The 22348-nt window shown below is 43.6% G+C and overlaps 1 protein-coding gene across 3 annotated transcripts in view; it reads left to right on the forward strand.

The window, feature by feature from the left end:
• Positions 1-22348, forward strand: part of xirp2a (xin actin binding repeat containing 2a) — a 59052-nt gene that overhangs the window by 24150 nt on the left and 12554 nt on the right. For 2 of the 3 annotated variants that reach the window (XM_080422150.1, XM_080422151.1), the window contains exons 3-7: positions 13883-14052; positions 19640-19783; positions 21482-21568; positions 21699-21768; positions 22155-22258. In XM_080422150.1, the coding sequence (XP_080278276.1) occupies positions 13883-14052; positions 19640-19783; positions 21482-21568; positions 21699-21768; positions 22155-22258 (575 nt within the window). Of the gene's footprint in view, positions 1-7808; positions 8036-13882; positions 14053-19639; positions 19784-21481; positions 21569-21698; positions 21769-22154; positions 22259-22348 lie in introns of those variants that run through there. The other variant, XM_080422152.1, reaches the window with a different exon arrangement.

Below are 22348 nucleotides of genomic sequence, written 5' to 3' on the forward strand. Positions count from 1 at the left end.
TATGAAATCAGCCTAGGATTTCATATCCTTTTTGAAAGGCTATAAAGAGAATGTTCCAAACCCGAAGAGGAAGGAACGGGTAGGAAACTCCAGAGCAACGTTGGACAGGCAACACGGTGTGTTTACAAAACGTCGTCTCGCAGATCCGGGCCAGGGAAGCTGTCGGATGATACAGCACATGACAGACGAGGCCCCGGCTCGGTGCGATTGCACCGCGGTTGCACCAGCACTTCAAACGGTCCTCCGAGGCTGTACAATGATGACTGTGTGAATGTACCGCGCCGGCTCCCTTCTCGCGTAGGCGATAACCATTTCTGTGGCTGAACCCCCTTTTCTCTGATTGCGCCGTGGCCAGATAAGGCCCCCGCTCACTGATTTGGCAGCTTTTTTAATGGGAACGGTATCGTGCTGCGGGGTGAGGTTGCCAGATACTGGTCTTCCATTACTGCGATAGCAGCAGTGTGTTTGGTTTTTCCAGCGTGGCTTGCAGAGCACACAGAGATATGGACGTACAGAGAGAGAGGCCATTATTGCCCTGTGAGGCTTACATATGTGCCAAATAATACACACACACACACGCACACGCACAAATACTGTGTGAGAGTGAGACAAAGACAGATGGAGCGAGAGATTAAGAGATCGACAGAGAGAACGGGAGAGAGAAAGGGGGATGAGGGAAGGAGAGGGAGGGAGGGAGAGTAAGAGAGGGATAGGGATAGGGAGAGTAAGAGAGAGAGGGAGAGAGTAAGAGACAGATGGAGAAAAAAGGAGTGAAGGATGAGAAAATATGAAAAGAAAAGTGAGTAGAAAAGACAATGATTCAAGTAGGAAAATAGTTTATAAAGAGAGATACTGTAGGACAGAGGTGTGCGTGTGCGTGTGTGTGTGTGTGTGTGTGTGTGTTTACGTGCGTGCGTGTGTTGGGGGAGGGCATGTGTGCATTTGTCTGCGGTGAGGCGCTGACAGTATGAATCCACACTGATGGACATGTTGACAGACTGTGCCTTCACAGCGGCACAACACGCACACACATGCACACATAAACAAACACAAAACCAATGCCAGACGGCCTCTCCTCCTCCTGTCTACATGAGATCAGCGAGTGTGTTTAATTTTGGCCTCTTCCCTGTCGACCCTAAATCACGACAATCGTCCAAAAACAGAAGTTTGTTGTTGGGTTCCTAGCCAGCCATCCGTTTGGGTCACGGCTCTTGTCCCCTCCCACCCCTCCCCCCCCTTGTCAACTGGCAGACCCGCACGTCAACGCTGGCGCTGGCTGTGAGATTTACTGGGTCAGATGACTGACGGAGGTGGCGGAGGGAGTTGTTCCGTTCAGGAGCTCTGTCTGCCCTCCTCACCTCCACCTCTCACTCCAAAAGCCCCGGCGTTTTAAATATAGAACGACTGCTGATGAACGGGCTTTGAACAGGCACTGAGCTCTCCACCGAAAATCATCACGCTTCTCTTTGTTTTTTCTGTTTCTGTTTTTGTTTAGTTTTTCCCTCACCTCCACCTCTCGCTCCAAAGCCCTGGCATTTTACATTTAAGAATTTGATTGATTGAATACTTTATTAACAGTTTTGCAAAGACAAGCACAGGGAAGTACAGTTCAATACAAGGTCTGTTAAGAGGATTTTAAACCCAAGAAAGCACTATGGCTTGTTTCTATTGGGGTCCTTTGTACTCAATTCATCAAAACATTTAATGACAAATATGCACTACTACGCAAAAACATCATATAAACAACTTTTTACAGGGGCCAGTTACGAATTGAGCCACCTGTAAGTGCTCTTATAGAGCGGTTTTGAAGTAGAGTAAGGATTCACATGTTTTTATGACTGTTGGTAGGGCATTCGACATTCTTGTGGCATAGCAGTAGAACAAATTGAATCCCTTGTCAGAGCCAAATCTGGGTTGAACGTGATTTGTGGAGCTCCCTCTGGTGTTGTGATTGTGGAGTCATTGACGTTTTTTTAAGTAGTTTGACATACTATATGTCAAAGGTACCCAGGTACATGGGTGTCTTTGTGGTGTAGTGTATCTTGTAGACCAGGCCCATTGCAAGTTGCTTTGCTCAAATATTCTACAAGCTCACAATGCGTCGCAACGCCATCTTGTAGATCGGCTATTTTCAAATAGCCAATGTATATAGGGTTAAAGTGGTTATACAGATTTTTATGCTATATTAACACATTTTGCTGCGGACCCCCTGGAAGGCCCACTCAGTGCCCTATTTTATACTTTGTCATATGACAGTGTCGCGCAAAAGTAGGGATGCTTGTGTTGTGATCTTGTAAGTCTGCTATTTTCGCTACTTTCAAAACAGTATAAATAGGAAAATAGGAATGCCAGGTTGAAAGTGGTTAAGTCTCTTTAACAGGAAGTAGGATTTTATAAATAAATAACCGATGAAAAGTATTAACATAATATATATAGGCTATCATGTTGTGATTGATTGGGACACTGAAGGCCATGTTTGTTTCAGAACATGTCAAGGTGAAGGTTGAATGGCATTAACATTTTCCTGTTCCAATAATATTTGATTCGCTTTAAATAACCTCTCTCCAGTTCTGCCCAACAGCAGTTTTAACCCACTCCCCCCCCCCCCACACACACACACACACACACACACACACACACACACACACACACACACACACACACACACACACACACACACACACACACACACACACACACACACACACACACACACACACACACCACACCCACACACTCACACAGGCAAGCACGCAAGCGTGCACAAATAAGAAAAATGAACCCTTAAGGCACTATTGATTTCCTGTTGGAAAAGAAGACAGGGAAACATTGGCAGGTGAGGCGTTGTAGCCCCAAGATAGTGGCTCTCCAGGTGAGTTCAAACACCATCTGCTCTAGCTTAACACATTACCGATGCCGATTCTGACGAATGCCAAGTGCTGTTTTGATAAAACGCATCATGTGGAGTGTGCCGGCAGCTAACCGGATGGTGCATCGACCACACTGACTGCAACATTCCTGGTTTGATTCCGTCTTGAGACCTGTATTGCATGTCTTTCCCCTTCTCTGCCCTCAGTTTACTTCCTAAACTTTTTCGGTTCAAGACCCCAAAGGTGAAATTTGGTGTCCTCCCTGGACCCAAACTTTCAAAAATACTTTATCAATGAATTGCTTAGGGCTTAAGCAATTTAACACTTTCCTTTTCAGAAATAGTGAAAATAGCCTATCTACAAGCTCACTGCGCTTAGTGAGATTGTTGATGTGCTGTTTTCACTATTTTTGAACATTTCTGGATTTTATCTTTATTTGTTTTTAGATATATAGTGGATAAGGGATTACAGGATTAGGGGAGTGACATGCAGCAAATGGTCCGGCCCGGCCAGGAGTCGAACCGAGGACTCGCTTATTGGATCTTATTGGACCATTATTGAATGTTGGCTATGGGATCGCCCTGAAAATGTTAGATTATTTTAATCTTTTGAAAAATGTTAGTGGAAAGAAATCGTAGGAAAGGTTAAAATAAAATGCATATTTACTCACAACCCATAAAAACGAGTCCGCGAGCCAAAATGGGTCACGACCCTGTGTGGGAAAAACAGCGATCTCCACTGATCTAGTGCAGTGGTTCTCATCCTGTTGGTCAAATAATATAAGAAAGAGGCAGCAATGGTGAAAATAGCTGATCGGCTATTTTCACAATATTTATCTGTGGAACCGAGTCAAACTAAATGTCAATCAATCAAATATGATTATTTTGGGGGGTCTGAAAAGGTTGAGAACCTCTGATCTAGTGTGCCGTGCGTGATCTACAGGGTCAGATGATTGATGGAGGTACGTTGTCAGGAGCTTTGTCTGCCCTCCTCACCTCCACATCTCACAACAAAGCCCTGGCCTTTTAAATATAGATCAACGGCTGATGAACGGCTTTAAAACAGGCACAGAGCTCTCCACCAAAAATCATTACACTTGCAGTATATTTTACTACTATTCTACTACTTTTTCTGTTGTTTATTGTCTTCTCTCAAATAGCCTAGTCTTGTTTACTTGTTCTTCTTATTACCCTTTGACTGATACCAACGCACCAACTAATTTATTTGTGTATTTATTTGTATATATACTGTACAAGAAACACAGAAAGACAGACCTTCATAGATGGTGAGCCTCCTGCAGAGCCATGCTGTAGAAAAGAGGTTGTATTTGTTGTACTTGATGACCCTTTTCCTTACGATTCTTTTTCCGCATCTGAAATTAAAATCAGGCATTGACACACCAAATGAAACAACACACTGCATGTCAGCACCCGTGTGAAATTCATTTCCGTAATCCAGTGTGGGCGATGGTCTTCATGGGTTGTGTATGGGGGGGGGGGGTTCTCTTATCATTAGGTATATCCTAGTACCAGAGCATGTTTTCTTTCCATGTCAGGAAGAACAGGAAATCCATGCACAATTTCAGCAGGATTATCTGCCATGCACAGCCTCCCCAACCAGCCTGATAACCAGAGCTTTTCTCTGGTCGATGAGCTGCCGAGGCAACTCCATGGACCTGAGGGAGAGGGGGAGAGAGGGAGAGAGAGACAGACAGACAGTCAGACAGACAGACAGACAGACAGACAGACAGACAGATAGAGAGAGTCCTCGGATTTCTATCCTATAAGAGTAATGACTTCAGCTCCTCGTGGTGACGGAGTGGAGCGAGGAACCAGATACAAGCTTGAAGGGGTTATATAAGCATGGACACAGCCTCAATTTAGGGAAAACAATGACGTACTGTACAGGTCTGGGTCATGGTCAAAATGTGATGCGGCATGGAAATGCCCCCAGGGCAACGCCTGCAGTGGGCAGTCTTTGATTTAAGCTCAACACCACGCAGGAGGTCACCAGTTTAAAGGTTGGGGGGGGGGGGGAAATGGAGGGTTTGTCATGAGTTCAGGGGGCCAGCCAGCCCGGTTGAAGGGTTGGAGCTGGATAGAGATAGCTGTGTTAAGCTCGTGGCTATACACCTCCAACCCGCACACATGGTGGTCAGGTGTTAAAAAACAGCATGATAGTCTGACCTTGATAATCCATCTGGAGCCAGAGTAGAAGTAAAGGTAAAAGAAGAAAAGAAAAGCAGAACACAATGAGATATGATTTCTCATTCCCCATAATGATAACCAATTTGTACCTGTTAGGTTTCTTTTCTTGCTCCAGTGTCCTTTTTGCCCTCGGTACGGCCTGTTCTCCACAGTGTTAACAGCGATATCATAGCTATCATCTTTTCAAGTGTTTTGACGTGTGGCATTGCTGTAAAATGCAGGTTGGACTGGTTCAAAAAAAAAAAGTTATCCCAAGGTTGGAATCTTTTTTTTTCTTTTTTTCACCCCTAAAGTAGCCATTTTTTTTACCCCCTTTTTCTCCCTAATTTAGTCGTTATGCCAATTAATTCCTCCCTACACACAGGGTGGGAATCTTAATCGCTGCTAACACCAGGAATACACTAGGAATCTATGACATCTTTATGCTACGTTCATTCACAAGGACTAGGTCGGCTAATTTCACCAAATGTTTGCCGATTTTTGCTGAATCTTTGCCTATTATGACGTGCCTAGAATAGGGATGCTAGGGTTCATGTAGCTAAGTCAACACTCAGGATTTTACTGTGTAGCAATTTGTCAGCAGACAATGTAGAGAAATACATCAGTGGCACTTTATTGTGTGTGACATATGCACATATTGGCTCCATCTGTGAAACACAGCAAGCGTTTGAGGTGGTATCCGACTCTCTGAGTTTCTGACCTCTGCTGCCCGAGAGAATCAATGGGAATTGTGCATCATGAATTACCTCTCTCCCTCATTTCTCAAAACTGTTCCAGACAGACGATATCAGGCTCTCGCATATCGACGCTGCGTGAGAGAAACGGACAATGTTCTCTGATAGTTTTTTTTTTTCTCTTCTTTTTCTCCCTGAGATGTTGCGGTGGATCAGAGCCTGCAGTTGTTCAGTGCAACTCCAGCAAAGAGTCCTTATCCCATTCAATCCGGGAACGCATCTACAAATGTCTTCTAAATCCTAACAGTTGTTTTAAAAAACGTACAGTATGTTGCTATATCAGTGGTGCTCAAACGTTCTCATGTCAAGGGCCCCCAAAATGTATATGTATTTGGCCGCGGACCCCCATCTCAAAATATTTAGATCGAGGGAACCCCCAGAAGCAAAGATTTGAGTTAACAATGTTTAAAAATATATATTCAAAGATTTGCTAAAGAAATCATGATTTTTCAAAAAAATTGCCGATCTACAAGTTCATAGCGCAGCACTCGATGCCGTGCTATAAGCTTGTATATCGTCTATTTTTTAATAGCCAAAGTATAAAATAATGGTTATAGCTAAAATCTAAAATGACACATGCGTTTGATCCGGATTGGATGGGTTATCTGAGCACAACGGTCTGACAGAGTGGTGCAATGGAAAGGTAAAATGAAGGAAGATTATTAGGCACCTTATCAAGCTGACAGAAGGACGCCATTAGCATTGCTACTGTCAGCTGTACCTTGCAAGTACTCAGACAGTTCACGTGTATCCTAAACAAAGCAATATTTTTTCAGGCTAGCTTTTTTCAGGGCCACATTCTCTTCACAGTCTCTGTTTTTTCGGGCCGGCATTGACTCAGGAGGTAGAGCGGCCACTTGGGGAATCTGAATGTTCCCGGTTCGATTCTGGGTTCCCCCCTGGGCTAGTGCGAAGTGTCCTTGAGCAAGACATTAACCCTTAACTGCTCCTGATGAGCAGGTTGGTACCTTGCATCGTTTCCTCTGCCATGTGTGTGTGTGTGTGTGTGTGAATGGGTGAAGGTTAAGCACATCATAAAGTGCTTTGGTTAACCCATTCAACCCGTGAATGCATCTGTGTCATTTTAGATTTTAGCTATAACCATTATTTTATACTTTGGCTATTCAAAAATAGCTATTTTTTAAAAGCCAAAGTATAAAAATCTTTGAATATACTGTATATGTATTTGTTTTAAAAATATATTTTGGGGGTCTTTTTTTACCTTTATTGATAAGAAAGTAGGCTGACAGGCAATGGGGAGAAAGATGGGGGGGATGACACACAGCAAAGGTTGCCGGGATCGGGAGTCAAACCCGCGCCCTGAATATATATTTTTAAAGCTAACATTTATCAAATATTTTGTTCCAGGGACCACCAGAAGCAAAGATTCGAGTCAGTTCCCTTTAAAAAATATATTCTAATTTGCACAAATGTTAAAGATTTTTCAAAAATAGCAGATCTACAAATTCATTGCGCGGCACTCAGTGCTACACTATGAGCTTGTATATCTGCTATTTATGAATAGCCAAAGTATAAAATAATGGTGTAACTTAAGTGGTTACACAGATGCGTTCCCGGTTTTAATGGGTTAAGCACATTATAAAGCGATTTGGTTAAAGGCACCAAGCCGCACCATTTACCATTTACTATTTGATGTATAGCCGCAAGCTATCAAAATCTAAGACCTGCCGGTGTCCCAGTTCCATCCATCTATTTGTAAAATGTGCGTACAGTCATGCGACTATCTGTGTACTGCATGACGTGCCCGGGGCAATGCCTCAATGTTTATGCTGTTAACGCCGCGTTACCTCATTCTCCTACTATGTCTTTAAACATGCGTCCATAAGACCACTGTGACTCAAGGCTAAGGGCATGTTGGGTAATTCACCTAAAAAAAGCCACCCCCACCTCCTCCTGTTTTCTTTTCGTGAAGGGGGGGTTCTAAAATAAAATCAGCTGTCACTGTATGCCTGGGCCTCAATAAGCTCAGTAAGCTGAGGAGCACACTGCTGGAGCTGGTCTCCGCACAATACCCCCCCTCGCTGTCTCTGTGACCAGGATTGGGCGTCCGTGCCCCGGGCAAAGCTCGGTGACCAACCACCAAACCCCCCCTCCCATCCGCCTTGAAAGTGCTTTCCTGGAGGTCCGAGACCCCACAGTTTTCCTCCTCACTGGGATTCTATTGGCATTTGCTGTAGAGAGCAGAGCGACAGAGAAGAACAAGGTGAGCCTCACGTGCGTGTTATCGGCATTTGAAAGTTGACTTACGTAATGGCTGACGCATGTATAGCACTTTGAATACCTCATGGAGTGATTGACTACACAAAAGGCAGGTGAGAAACTGTAGATGGCTTTTCTTTAAAGATTTTTTCCAACTTTGTGTGATGTTACCAGTGTGGGCAGACTCGAAATATCCTCTGCGTAAATAAGGAATGATAGTTATTTAACCACTTAAACTCTATATACTTAACTGGGGTTCCCCAGGATTCTGCATAGCCGGCCTGCTCTTTTTTTCCCCTCTTGACCAAATATCTTTTGACCAAATATCTGTTGAAAATAGCTGTGTTGTAAGCTTGTAGATCTGCTATTTTCGCTGAATGTTTTGACAGAATAGGGACGCTAGGTCTTATGTGGTTAAGAGTATTAATCACAGTTCCTGTATGTAGGGTAATTTAACTTTTGTTGGAACGTTGTAGTTCTTATACAAAATGAGATGTTGCGTGCTAAGTTCTCATAATACATGGACTCTTATAAAAACGCGCATGCCCCTCCCCACATTTTAGCGCCGACCAGACATGACCCGCTGATATCTTAGCCAGAGTATTCTGAGAACATGACAGGCCTGAGACAAAGTACTTAACCTAGCACATGGGAGCACTCGAGGGCACAAGAACATCCTATTTTTTTTTTCACAGTTCAATTATTGTGCTGTTTTTTTTTTTTTTTTAACTTTTTCATGCCTGCAAATCACCCATGCGTGGATGACATTTCAATTAATGTCAATCTTTTTTTGGTTTCCTGGCTCTCAGACCTCTGCAGGGAAAAGCCCCTGGCCACCAGTTTGGCTAGCGAACAGAAAATGTGGGCTTATTTCAGTCACCGACGTGAGCAGAGGAAAGGCAGGGGCCACATTTCTGCACACGCACAACTCTCTCTCTCTCTCTCTCTCTCTTTCCCGCTCTCTCTCTCTCTATCTTTCTCTTGCTCTCTTTCTCTCCCTCATCGACACACGTACTCACTCTCTCTCGCCTCGCCCTTGGGGTTATATTTTCTCCTCTCCTTTCTCAGACATGCACCCTCTCCATATTTTTCCGCCCGAGTCAGTCTTTTGAGAGTAAAAGAGCTGAATATATTTGGTCTCTCTCTCGGCACAGCAGCAGTCTACCTTTGAGCGCTTAAGCAAGGAAAGCAGCTACAGCAGGGGTGTCGGTGTGGCCCTGGGCTTGGCCCAATATAGCCACTGAATCGTGCATACCAGCCTCGTGGCCTGTCTGCCGGCATGTCTGCCTTCCCCATCGACTGCTCGCCAATCTGCCTCCCCTTCCCTCCCCTCTCCTCTCTTCTCCTATCACTGGTGCCAGCTGAAAGCACCACCGTCATGGCAGTTGAAGAGATTAGCAGCTAATAAGAATCAGCAAAAAGAAGAATGAGGTCGGTAAAAAGAGAGAGATATCAGTTTTCGCTCTGGAGAGGCATGTGAGAAGTCCAGCGGCTTCTCTCTATCAAAAGGCAGGGGTTGATATCAGCTAAGTGCTTGCCCAAGGAGTAGGCCTTTAGGATTTTTCTCGTTTTGTGTTGTGCCACCCCCCCCCACCCCCCCCGATACGATATCACAAAGGTAAATAGAGACTAAGCCCCCATTTAGACTGAGGCATTTTAGGCGATAAAGCCGTTTAAGAGCGTCATTAAGGTTGAAGTTGCCAGCATTGCTAATTAAACATTGGTTAGTGACAGTGCCAATAAAACGCTGGTTATATCCAGTGAGGAGATTGGGAGGATTGGGAAGCACAGAGAAAAAAACGGAGTGTCTGTGTACTTCTGAAATGTCCTTGACATCTTTTTATTACTCTCTGTCTCTGTCTCTGTCTCTCTCTCTCTCTCTCTCTCTCTCTCTCTCTCTCTGTCTCTCTCTCTGTCTCTCTCACTCATTCACTTCCTCTCTCTCTCTTACACACCAACATTCGCTAACTCACATCCGCTCTCACTCTCTCCCCTGTAACAGGGAAACATGACTCTGCAGACAGGGCCGCTTTATAAAAAGCAAGGACATCTTCACGGTCCATTCCTGTTCCCCCCTCATGCGTTACCTCAGCTCACTGCTATTCGAACTCTGCACCCAGAGAGCATGCCTTCTCGGAAGCCTGAGATACCCGAGATACTGTTGTCACCGGTGTGGCTCTTTGGCCCCGAAACCCCTCGTTCGCCCGTCTGTCCCGACGGCAGACGGCCCCAGACTACATGACGTGGGCTCTCACTCCCGGTGATAAATGAGAGGCATTATCCCCGGTGCTTTCTGTTCACGCCGGTGTCTGGTTTCGTCGTCGTGACCTCGGGTGTAGGATGTCTGACCTGTATTTATGGGATGCAAACTGGTTGGGTGGGGGGAGGGGGAAATGAAACGATTTATTTTCGGTTGTTGCGGTTGTTGGATGGTTGCCGGAGGCTCTGCCTCTCTCTCTCTCTCTATTTCTCCCTCGGCGTGGTTATTGGTTGCGCTAACATGCCGGCGGTAGCAGGAGGCTAAAAGTGGAGGAGTGATGGGAACGTGGTTTTATCACGTGGCTTATAGAGCACATCTGACTCATGACCGGGAGTCGTGCGGTGTAACCCCGGCAGAAGAACCCATATTGTGGCTCGGTTTGAGCGCAGATCAAACCGGGTGGGCACTTGACTGACTCGGGCAAATGCTTAATCCACGTTTTCCAGGAATAGGACGTATCGAGTGAGAGTAGCTGGTGTATTCATAGGTTTTCTATAAGCAGGCTGAGGAAGACATGTTGGTGTAGCTTGCTATGCAGTAGCACATGAGAGGTATGTAAGGGCCTAGACTAGAGTACGAAGCAACCTATTCTTAACCTTAGTAGTATTCTGTGGAACCAAATGAGATGTTCAGTTGTGAGTCAGTTGTAGTCTATAGAGGCAGGGTTCGATTTGCCTGGGGGGGATGGTTGGTGAAAATCCATGCCTTCTGATATCCCTCCTCTGGTTATAAATGTTTTAACACCGGTAGGGATGTTTATGGCCAGCATGTATTTCCTTTGGGAACATTATGTTTGATAATGTCCCAATTAAGCAATTTAATAATGTATCTTCATTAACTATGAAAAATAACGGATCTACAACCTCACAACGCATGGCAGTGCCACATGTTGTGAGCTTGTAGATCCGCTATTTGCAAAAGAATTCGTACAACGAAATACACCGTAGAGCTGAAGTGGGTAGGAAAACGCCTGCCCTCTGTTTCTTGTTTTTTTCACTAATCAAACCCTCTGTAGAGGCCAACCATTAATCCAGAACCCCGGAGGGGAGAATCTGATTTCACATAAACATTTCAGCCGGTATTGAATTAGTGGTAATAATAAACACCACAAGCGGCAACCTGTGTTGCAAGAAAAGCAAGGAAAAAAAAACAAACAACAACATCTGAGCGATTCTGAAATAATATTTAGCAAAAGGTTTACGCTGTGAGAGCGAGATAAAAGTATTTGTGTGTGGACTGCTGCTTTCATCCCACAGCGGTCCACAGAGAGAGGGTAAGACCAGCGCTGTGAGAGCTTCAGGGTCTACTGTGGGTGGAACGCTGGACCCTGACGCAGCCTCCTCAGATGTTTAACCCCTTAAGACCGGGAAAGCAGCATGTGTCATTTTCGATTTTAGCTATATTTTAACTACTTTAACCATTATTTTATACTTTGGCTATTCAAAAATAGCAGATATACAAGCTCATAGGGCTTGTTGATCTGCTATTTTTGAAAAATCTTGGCAAATTGGCGCAAATCTTTGAATATATGTAATTTTTAAAGCGAGCATTTTTGACTAAAATCTTTGCTTCTGCGGGTCCCTGGAACAAAATATTTTGAGTTGGGGGTCGGAGGCCAAATACATATAATTTTGGGGGTCCTTGACATGAAAAAAATTGTGCACCACTGATATAGCAACATATGTTTTTCAGAAAACTGTTAGGATTTAGAAGACATTTTTAGAATCGGCTTCAGGCCTTAATGGGTTAATGATGCTTTGTAGCACACAAGAGTCAAATGTAAAATCAATGCTCTCCTCTAATTGGCTCTCCGCGGGGACGCCCCGCCAACCAACGCACAGAACCGCTTACGCCTGATTTATGCTCGGTTGAGCGAGGTGGCTGCGCACCAGAATTCTCTGATCTGCAAGCTTCACGACGCGTCACAGCACGACACGTCGTGAGCTTGTAGATCGACTATTTCCGGTGCACGAAACACCGGCCCACAACTAAGCACACAGTAAATCATCCTTTAGAAATGTGTTTCTAGCCCTCTGTCCACCTCCTGCCAGGCTTCATTGTAGAATAGATATTTCACCGTCTACAACAATCCAGAGCTGTGTTAATAAATATTGTCTTTGATTTTCAGTCTTTCTGCCCTTAGGGTCGGGTTTTGGTCCTCGGGGTTAGAAATAAAAAAGTGCACTATTGACGAAACTGTTAGCTATAAAAGATCCGACGTTGAGATATTACCTTTAATGCTGTTTTTCATCTTCATAGGTATGGTGTGAATCAGTCGAATGATATACACTTCGACCATGTCTAAGGCTTTGTTCAGACTTCAGGAAAATCCAACTTGTTTCTCAAATTGGATCTTTAGGATTGACTGTGTCCACGCTGTTACTTGCAACTGATCAAATCGGATTTGTGTATCCAGGACAACACCAATATTATTCCTATCTGGATAGGCCATAAATCGAATTTGAGCTGCCAGTCTCAACATAGCCTATATACAGTATGTCCCAGCTGAAACAACTATTTCGGTTTGATCCGATCACCCCATCGAGGTTAACGTATGATGGCGGGGACATTTGCATACTGTACATTACGTTGCACCGAAGCATTCATTATAGAATGTCCCATAAGCCCAATTATCAAATGTCAAGGTCTGGTCCTCCAGTCTTCATTGAGCTGTCGAGTTGAAGAGCAACGAGGACGAGTTGAAATATCAGCCGGCGCCCCTGGGGGGAGTGAATGTAGATGTTTGACATCAATCACACATTTAGCACATTATGTCATCATAGTAACGACATGCAAATGAGTTGTACTGTCTGAGAATGGCTCGCGAAATGGAACGATCCCGACCATGCATCTGTGTAGAGGATCCATTGGGATACAATAAACATTAACAAGGAGGACTTACAATCTATAACAGTGGTTCTCAACGTTGGGTCTGTGGGCCCCCCAGGTTGTCTTTGAGGAGGTTCCAGGGGGTCCCCAGCTATTAATAGTTAGGAACTAAATGGATCCTTACGGAGCTGTAACTGTACACATTCCATTTGTACACTTTCAGAGTTACATTAAAAGGATCCCTGCTAATAAGCCTTATATGCCTTAATACATTATACTTGCCCTCTATTACTAAAGTATATATTTTTAAAACACCTTAAGTGTTTTATTTGTTTTAGAAATAGTTAATCTTTTCCTCAAGGGGACAACGGCTGTCGCAAGTTGATGATGTCATTTGTCCATGTGTGTGGTTCAGCCCTATGGAATGTATGGAATGCATAATAAAACCTGCTAATAAAAACATTTATTGACAAACAAATATTGTTTTGATGCTCATATTAACCGTAGGAAGTATTAAGTTGTGGCTTGACCACACATGGACAAATGACATCATATCATAAAAGATGAACCATATCTAAAATAAAAATAGATATGACAGTGTAGATTGAGGTCCCAGAGATAAAAAATCATATCAAATGGGCTTCTGTAGCTTAATGGAAATCAAAGTTGGGGTCCTTGAAAATGAAAAGGTTTTGTATCACTGTCCTAGAAGGTCAATTCCTACTGTGTGTTGACTGTTTGTTTGTGTCTGTGTGTGTGTAGCTACGGGCAGCGCGGGTGGAACCAGGTCGGGGAATCCAGAGGAAGGCGTCCGGAACCAGAGGAACGGGGCCTCCGGGGCCGAGGAGCAGGGGTCGGAACCGGTGTCAGTGAAAGAGCGCCTGGCCCAGTATCAAGCAGCTGTGATCAAGAAGGAAGTCACCAGTTCATCGGTAAGGCGATACTTCCACACGGATGTTGAAACGAGACGCCACCCAGGGATACGCAGGCAGATAACAACACACAAGTTGACACTAGTGTGCGCGCAGGCGCACACACACACACACACACACACACACACACACACACACACACACACACACACACACACACAGACGTTATTCAGACTTTAACCCATTAAGACCTGAGGCGATTCTTTTTAAAAAATCTAAATCATAACAGTTTTTGGAAAAAAAAAATATTTTCAAGATTTTTCAAAAATAGCAGGTGCCGCGCTATGAGCTTGTATATCTGCTATTTTTGAATAGCCAAAGACATCTAAAGTGACACAGATGCGTTCCAGGTATCAATGGGTTAAAGTGTACACTACATCTCAGAGGCAAATACTGTACTTTTTATTCCTCTACAATTAATTGACAGCTTTAGTTACTTTAGCAGATTTAAATTATTAATACCAAACATACATTAACTGATAAATTATAGGCCAGTGACCCAGCAGTTGAAGTTGAAGGAATTAAATCAGCCCCATCTTAACCAACTGTAACATTTAACAAAAACATGAATGCATTACTAATACAATAATATTGTGAAATGGGCCATTCTGCATAATGATTACTTTTACTTTGGTACTGAAAGTATATTTTGACTACCAAGTACTGTACAATTTTAAACGCAGGTCTTTAATGTAAACAGATTATTTCTACATTGTGGTATTGCTACTTTTACGTCATCTGAGTTCTTCTTCCACCACGGACACACATACACACGCCACGCACGCTCAAATAAAAATATATACTGTACAACTGTACTAATACTGCAGATTCACATTCAAAAAATGGTAAAAAAAAAAAAAACTCCAGTAAAAGAATTGTACTCTGTACTAAAGACGCATTAGCTCACATTGTGTTGCTAGTTGCTAAACCCTGTCCATTTTCTTTCTTTAAAATAAAATAATTGAAAAGATCCTCTGGACAATGAAAGCAGCGAGTTTGAGAAGGCCGTCTGCGCCGATGCACTTTATGAAAGCCATAATTGAATGTACGGAGCATGCATTCAGTCAGGCTTTATGTCAGGCCTGTTCGGGAAATAAAGCGCCCTGAACTGGAACATTTATTTTCTTCTACAGCTTACTGCTAGAATGCAGTTCAATTTCACTGTCTTTTGTGAGGAGGACTCTGTCTCACACATCCTACTCACCCACACACACACACACACACACACACACACACACACACACACACACACACACACACACACACACACACACACACACACACACACACACACACACACACACACACACACACACACACACACACACACACGTGTCACAAATGTCCTTGCTTCTACTGATGTGAACAAGGTGGTATAGGAGTGCCTATATTTCATTCTTTAACCACTTGAACCCTAGCATTGCTATTATAGGCGCAACATTCGATCAATAAGCTATTTGACCTACAAGCTTACATTCGATCAACAAGGTCACAACGTGTCACATTGCAACGTGTTGTGAGCTTGTAGATCGGCTATCTACGGGCAAAGACATTTGGTGTAGAGGGGAAACAGTGTGGACCAAGTACAGAGCCGAGCACGGTCAAACCGATCCACAAGCTGTGAGCTTGTAGGTCGGTCGCCAAATTTGGGCAAAGAGATTTGGTATAGACAGAAAAAAGTGGTCCAAGTACAGAGCCAACTCTAGTCCAGTTTACTAAGTCTAGAGGGTTTAAGTGGTTAAAGGGATAGTTCACCCCAGAAATTTATTTTTTTCTATCGATTAACTCACCCCATGGAGACTCAATGGACTCATTGAGACTCCGCCGGTCATCAAATTATTGGCTTAGGAATGCGACAAAAACAAAAATCAACATGAAATCAAGGCTTCATGGGGTGTGTAATTGATAGAATTTTTTTTGGGTGAACTATCCCTTTGAGTATTAATTTACTACAGTACGTACTGTATAGATAGATTTAAGTGGTTAAATCGATTAGTCACCCTGGACGTTTTAACGCTGATCCAGGGTAGCAACATGCTGCAACGACACCTGAACAGTAAACAATAACATTTAGCGATGCCTCAATTTAATAGCTGTGCTATTTATTATTCCGGAGGTTGGGAGCTTGCACGTCGAGTCATATTTTATTCTGTAAAAAGCATCTTTGAATGCTGACTGAGTGATGGATTCCGGCAGGCTTCACATCGTGTCCTTGAACCTAATGTACCTCGCGATGATGCATGATGGACTGATTTAGCAGCACCCTGTAGCTTCTGCATCACCCAAGTCATTCATCAGACAGCACTCTGGCGGTCTCACGCAGAGGTGACACACCTCTGCCGGGAGTCTCCGTGCGCCGGTGAGGCACGGCGCTTACGCGTCAAATCGAGTCAAGTCGGAATGTATTTTCATATATATATATTTTCATATCACAATTCATATGCAGGGAAGTCTCCACTTTATCAACTTCAAGATGCTTCAGGATCACAATGCGAGACTGAAATGTGGGTACATGTGACTAAGGACAGTCCTATTTAGGACCAGCTTTGCTCACCTTTCTATAAATATATGGTACGGTGAGGTCAGTTCTATTTCTAAAGCGCCTTTCAAAACGAGATTTACAAGCTGCTTTATAGTAAAGCAGTAAAACAGGATATAACAATACACATTAAAATTGGCACAGAAGGCAAGCAACACATTATAAAACAACGTGCTTTTAGCAGCTCTTTAAAATAATTAACTGTCTTATTGCTAGGGGAAGGCGGTTCCATGGAGTGGGGACTACAGTGGCATGATGGAAATGACAAGAAAACAAATTAAAGAATAGCTTTCTGTTTCTTGGAATGCGCAGCAAGCTCCTGAGTGCCAATTAACACTTGTGACAGTTAGAAGCCCTTGGCCAGAAGACCTGAGGGAGGGCACCATATTTTGGATATTTAACTACATAAACCCTAGCGTCGCTATTTTGACCTTTTCATAACATGCGAACATGCAAAATGGGCAAACATTCAGTGAAAATTGCACATGTACAAGCTTACAACGCTTCGCATTGCGTGTTAGTTAACGCTCATTTTGCAATGTCTTGGGGTTTATTAGATGCTGGCTTCAACCTCCCTTGACCTCGAATAACGTTCCTGGAGTCTTTCTCATTAGCCATCAGGTGTGTGTGTGTGTGTGTGTGTGTGTGTGTGTGTGTGTGTGTGTGTGTGTGTGTGTGTGTGTGTGTGTGTGTGTGTGTGTGTGTGTGTGTGTGTGTGTGTGTGTGTGTGTGTGTGTGTGTGTGTGTGTGTGTGCGCGCGCGTGTGCTCGCGTGTGTGCTCGCTCGCGTGCGTGCGTGCTTGCGGCCTGGGTGTCGTGTAGCTTCACCACGCTAATTGACAGATGACGTGTTTGGATGACGGATGTTGTTTTGATCTCGGCGGCTTGTCATATCCTTGAGTCTGCTTTTACCTCGACATGATAAATGATAGACAGCTATGCTTGCTGGCTTACGTCGTTACAGGAATGCTAGGAATGCTAGGAAGCTTATGAACAGCCCCGCCCCAGGCAGCCTGTGTGTGAAAACAGAGCCAAGGACACTGGCACAGAGATGTTTATAATGTCAAGGACCACTTCATTTAACCATCTTCAACCTATCTTCATATATTGGTCTTCACTAATGTTCATTATAAGATGGCACTATTTTGTCTATTTGCCCTGTGTCTCCGAGGAGGGCTGTGGAGTGGACAGTTCAGAAAACTGTCTACCAGTGACCTCATCGGTAGGCAGGTGTGGAAACGAGATTTATTTATTTTATTTTATTTTCATTAATGCAAGAATAATGGCTTCTATTTCAGCATGCTAACTTGACAGGAAGAGAAATGCTGTAGTTTCTATTAGCTTGTAATCCCCATCAACAATATCATTGTTAGCCATGTTTCTGAACTGTCCACAGCCCTCCTCTGAGACAGACAGAGTGAGTAGACAGAAATAGAAAAATCTTATAGTGAGCATTAGTGAGGGTGAAGTGGACCATAAAGTAAGCACCTTGCACAAAGCACCTTCAGTGCTAGGACAAAAAACTGTCTTCTCTGATGATTATTCCCCTTTTTATTTGCCTGTTATGTTACATATGCATATTATTATTACCATTATTATTATTATTATTATTGCTGCTGCTATATCTGCGGAACCAGAACAAAATAATGTTACTCGTATGTATCTGTACACAAGATGTAACAATAAAGAAACGCACGCACACATGACGTCGCTGCATGTCCAAAACCGTTACTTGTGTTCCACTGGATGGACACAATGGATAATAGTTATTATTTGGCCACTGGCTCTTGTGTGTCTTCAATATGGACACGGCGCGCTGTGACACTGTCATACCACAAAGTATAAAATTGGGCATTGATTCATGAAAACAAATTAAGATGAAATATGGAAATTCGATATGGTGCACTGCATACACACCTACAGGAAGCCTCTATGAATTAACTTCACCATCTGCGTGCGAAGTTGAAAACCGAGGGAATGTAATTGTGCTTCTGCAGACAGAAAGTGCTTTAATTAATGGAGACAGTATTATAGTACTTCATTAGAGAATGAACGGACACTCCAGAAAGGAGCTTATTAGCGCGCCTCGTTCAGATGTTGTTGTCTTACAGTCTTAAATACTCCTTTTTTTATAGCTACTACAGTGAATTATTATGATTGAAACCTTGACTAATTCTGTGTTTATCTGTTTGTGTTTTTGGCAATTTGCACTGCACAGCAGTTTTGACCTTAAGATTGGAGCTGCCCATTTTCCATTACATAATTGCTACCAATTAATTTTTAACAGACATCGTTGGTGCTTTTAAATGTCTGCCGTTGTATATTATTTGTCTACTACTTGCACGGTTCACCCTTAAAAATATTTAATTAAATAAATAATCTAATTAAAGAAAGGTCTCTTTTTTCTCTTATATTGGGCCGCTCTTATAGTGGGCTGGGTATTAGATTGTTTTCTTCTGCAAAAAAGGGATAGTGTTAAAGGGATAGTTCACCCAAAAAACTCCACCAGTTATCAAATTATTGGCCTAGGATGCGACAAAAACTAAAAAATCTTTGGGGTGAGTAATCGATAGAAAAAATGACATTTTGGGGGTGAACTATCCCTTTAAGAGCTAAAAGTAATCTTGCCCAATGCTTTTTACTCCCTCTAGAGGATCAAACTGGAACTGCCCCCCCACCTCGGTATCTCATGGGCTTTCAACGCCAGCAGTATTGTTTGGGGAAAATGCATACGTATACCATCAGAGAAAGCTGCTAAACATTAAGCTCTTGACCACTGGCCATAAGTGAACGGTTTCCACATGCTAAAAGACACCATTAGGAAGAGAGATCAGTTCACTTTGTATTACATCCAATTACCTCCATCTGTTATACCATACCCCAGTGGTTCTCATCTCCACTCCTTAGGGAGCCACAGAGCTGCCGCTTTTCATTCCAGCCACTTAATAAGGGACCAATTTAGACCTGGGACAGGTTTCCCGAGGTACCATATGCCCATTAAGATATACATTAATAATGAAAGCTATGTACTTTCCTTTTTGTTTTCTAGGTAATGGACGACTCTGAGGCGTGTTCGCTGCCAGGAGGGCTGGCCAGTGTCAAGAAACAGTTTGAGAGCCAGGAGTTTGCCTCTTCGTCCTCCACTTCCCAGAGCACCGTCACCCAGCATAATATCCAGCAGAGATCTGTGCAGGTACGTTGGAAATGTCTCTGAACCCATCATAACCACTTAACCCCATACGGTTAAGCGAAGTCCCCCAGGACTCTATACTAGTGTCTTTTCTGTTTGCTGTGGGTTTAAGTGGTTAACCACATGGACACTAGCACCCTCGTTCTGAGCTTGTCATAATAGGTGAACCTGCTACAAAAATAAAAGGACATTCCATGAAAATAGAAGAGCATTCGGGGGAAAATAGAACACTCAGATGTGAGCTTGTAGAACGTCTATTTTCCACAATGTTATGTGTAACAAAGTATTTAGGGTTCAAGTGGTTAAATCCCCTTTTCTGTAAACATGTACCTGTGTACTGTACGTGTTCCTATTTGTTATTTCAAATATCGCTACTGTATTCCTGAACATATATAGAGCTTTCTCTCTCCAAGGCAGAAACCAGAGAAGTAACTTGTAAATGGTGCATTTGTGATGTCTTGTGATGTTTTCAGATACTGTAGCAAGGCTGGAGAAGTGAAATATAGAGAGAATAGATTCAGAAAGACAAGTAACTGGTAGAGTGTGGGGAGTCCAGCAGACCCCCCGGGTATGAGCTATACTACGGCTCATTTTGAGTATAAAACTGGTATACAAATTAACCCGTGTTGTCCGTGACATATGGAGGAAAATCGAACAGCCTCTGAAAGGTTTCAGCGCAGCTGTGGCTCATTATGAGAGACTTGGCTGATAAAGGCCTGGACTCCGTAAGGGCAGATCAAGGAACTTTGCTCGCCTCATTGGCTCACTTACTCTCCGCCTCCCTCAGTCATCGCGCGTGAGGAAAATGCCAGAGCGAGCCTGGGCAGTCATTGATGGGTGGGCTAAAGGGAACGCCGTGGTCTCTCGCCAGACCTCGGCGACGTAAGGTCAATCCAGCGCCCACCGCCATGCCACTCACCCCATCTGCTCGCTCAGGCGAGAGGCAGAATGGGTTCATTGAGCATGCGAGGGTCTCTTCTGAATGCTTAATGGTTCGTATCAGGGGTTTGGTAGAGGATAAAGGAATGTCTGTCGTTATTTTTGTTAGGGTGCCACTTCTCCATGCGCAGACACATCCAACCACTCTCTCTGCTCAATGCATCTGCATACAGATACAATGTACAAATATGGTTTTGAAGGAAGGAATACATTATACTGACATAAGCGCAGAGGTTTCTTGTATTTCGATCGTGGGAGGACACATCTTGTTCTTCAAATTGCACACGTCCCACCGTCTGAGAAAATGGCTGACGTAGTTTTTTTTTCCTCCATCATTTCTCATAATCTATTGCTATTTCTTTCCAATAGTGCTCTCTCACTTCAGTAGAACTTCAGCTACAGTTCTCTCTCTCTCTCTCTCTCTCTCTCACTCTCTCTCTCTCGCTCTCGCTCTCGCTCTCGCTCTCGCTCTCTCTCTCTCTCTCTCTCTCTCTCTCTCTTTCTCTCTCTCTCTCAGAAGAAGCTCAAGAACAAAGAATATCACACTGAAAAACATATTTGTCACAGATGTATTTGATTACACTTGCGCTCAAAATCTTTCTGCAGATAAAGGCAGCTTCATCTGTCATGGGGGATGAAGAAAACATGGTGTGTGTGTGTGTGTGTGTGTGTGTGTGTGTGTGTGTGTGTGCGTGTGCGTGTGCGCGTGTGTGCGCGTGTGTGTGTGTGTAACATTTCTAAGCAATGCTTTATATGTGACAGGAAGTGTCCAGCTCCTCAGAGGTCACAGTGAGAAGCAGTGCCAGAGAGGTCATCCCCTCCACCACCTTCCTTCATGATCAAACCGAGGTACAGACCCATGGCCGCTCCCCCCCGTCTGCGTCCCTCTGTGCCATTTGATTTCACTGATTGAAATCAAATGGGGGCTCCAGTACCGCTGGCATAAATGCTAATTTCATTCTCCTTCATCTTTCCAAAGGTGTCCCATCATCAAAAGGTCCACCACGACGATGTGGCCACCAGTTATGGAAACCATTACAATGAAACAGGTGGGTTACAACATTCCATTCTCTGCCTTTTTATCACATAATTTGCACTTACCCCCCCTTTCTTTTCTATCACACGGCTGCTGTATATTGGGTCCAATATAAGTATAAAGGGTCCAATAGGCTATGATATAAGCGTAGGGAATTAATTGACAGCACCAGTGATTCTGCTATTCAGTGCATAGCAGTAAGTCTAATCAGGGCAAACTGAGGAAGGTACAATATTGGAGAGTGGAAATTGGGCAATCACAGCTGCACGGTTTTGGAAAATGAAAACTACTCAGCTTTTTAATGAAATGATTTTATTTCCCTTTCCAATCCCCCCTGAGCTTCCCTTTGCTGGGAATGACTTAATGAGGCAGCCTTCGTCTTCTTTGTGTGTAATTTAGTTACAGTCGTCGGAGGAGAGGACCTACCAAAGGTTTCCATGCAGGCTTTGAAGCAACAGTACGAAAAAAGCGTTGAGGAGGCAGCACCGAGCAAGCAAATTAAGGTAATGATGTTTGTCTGTTTATCCAAATGGAAGATAATATGGTGATTTCATTAAGTTTCTGTGCTGAGATGAGGCCACATCAGAATCATC

The sequence above is a fragment of the Gymnoscopelus braueri genome, assembly GCF_963280865.1.
Source record: "Gymnoscopelus braueri genome assembly, chromosome: 24".
Classification (NCBI taxonomy): Eukaryota; Metazoa; Chordata; class Actinopteri; order Myctophiformes; family Myctophidae; genus Gymnoscopelus; species Gymnoscopelus braueri.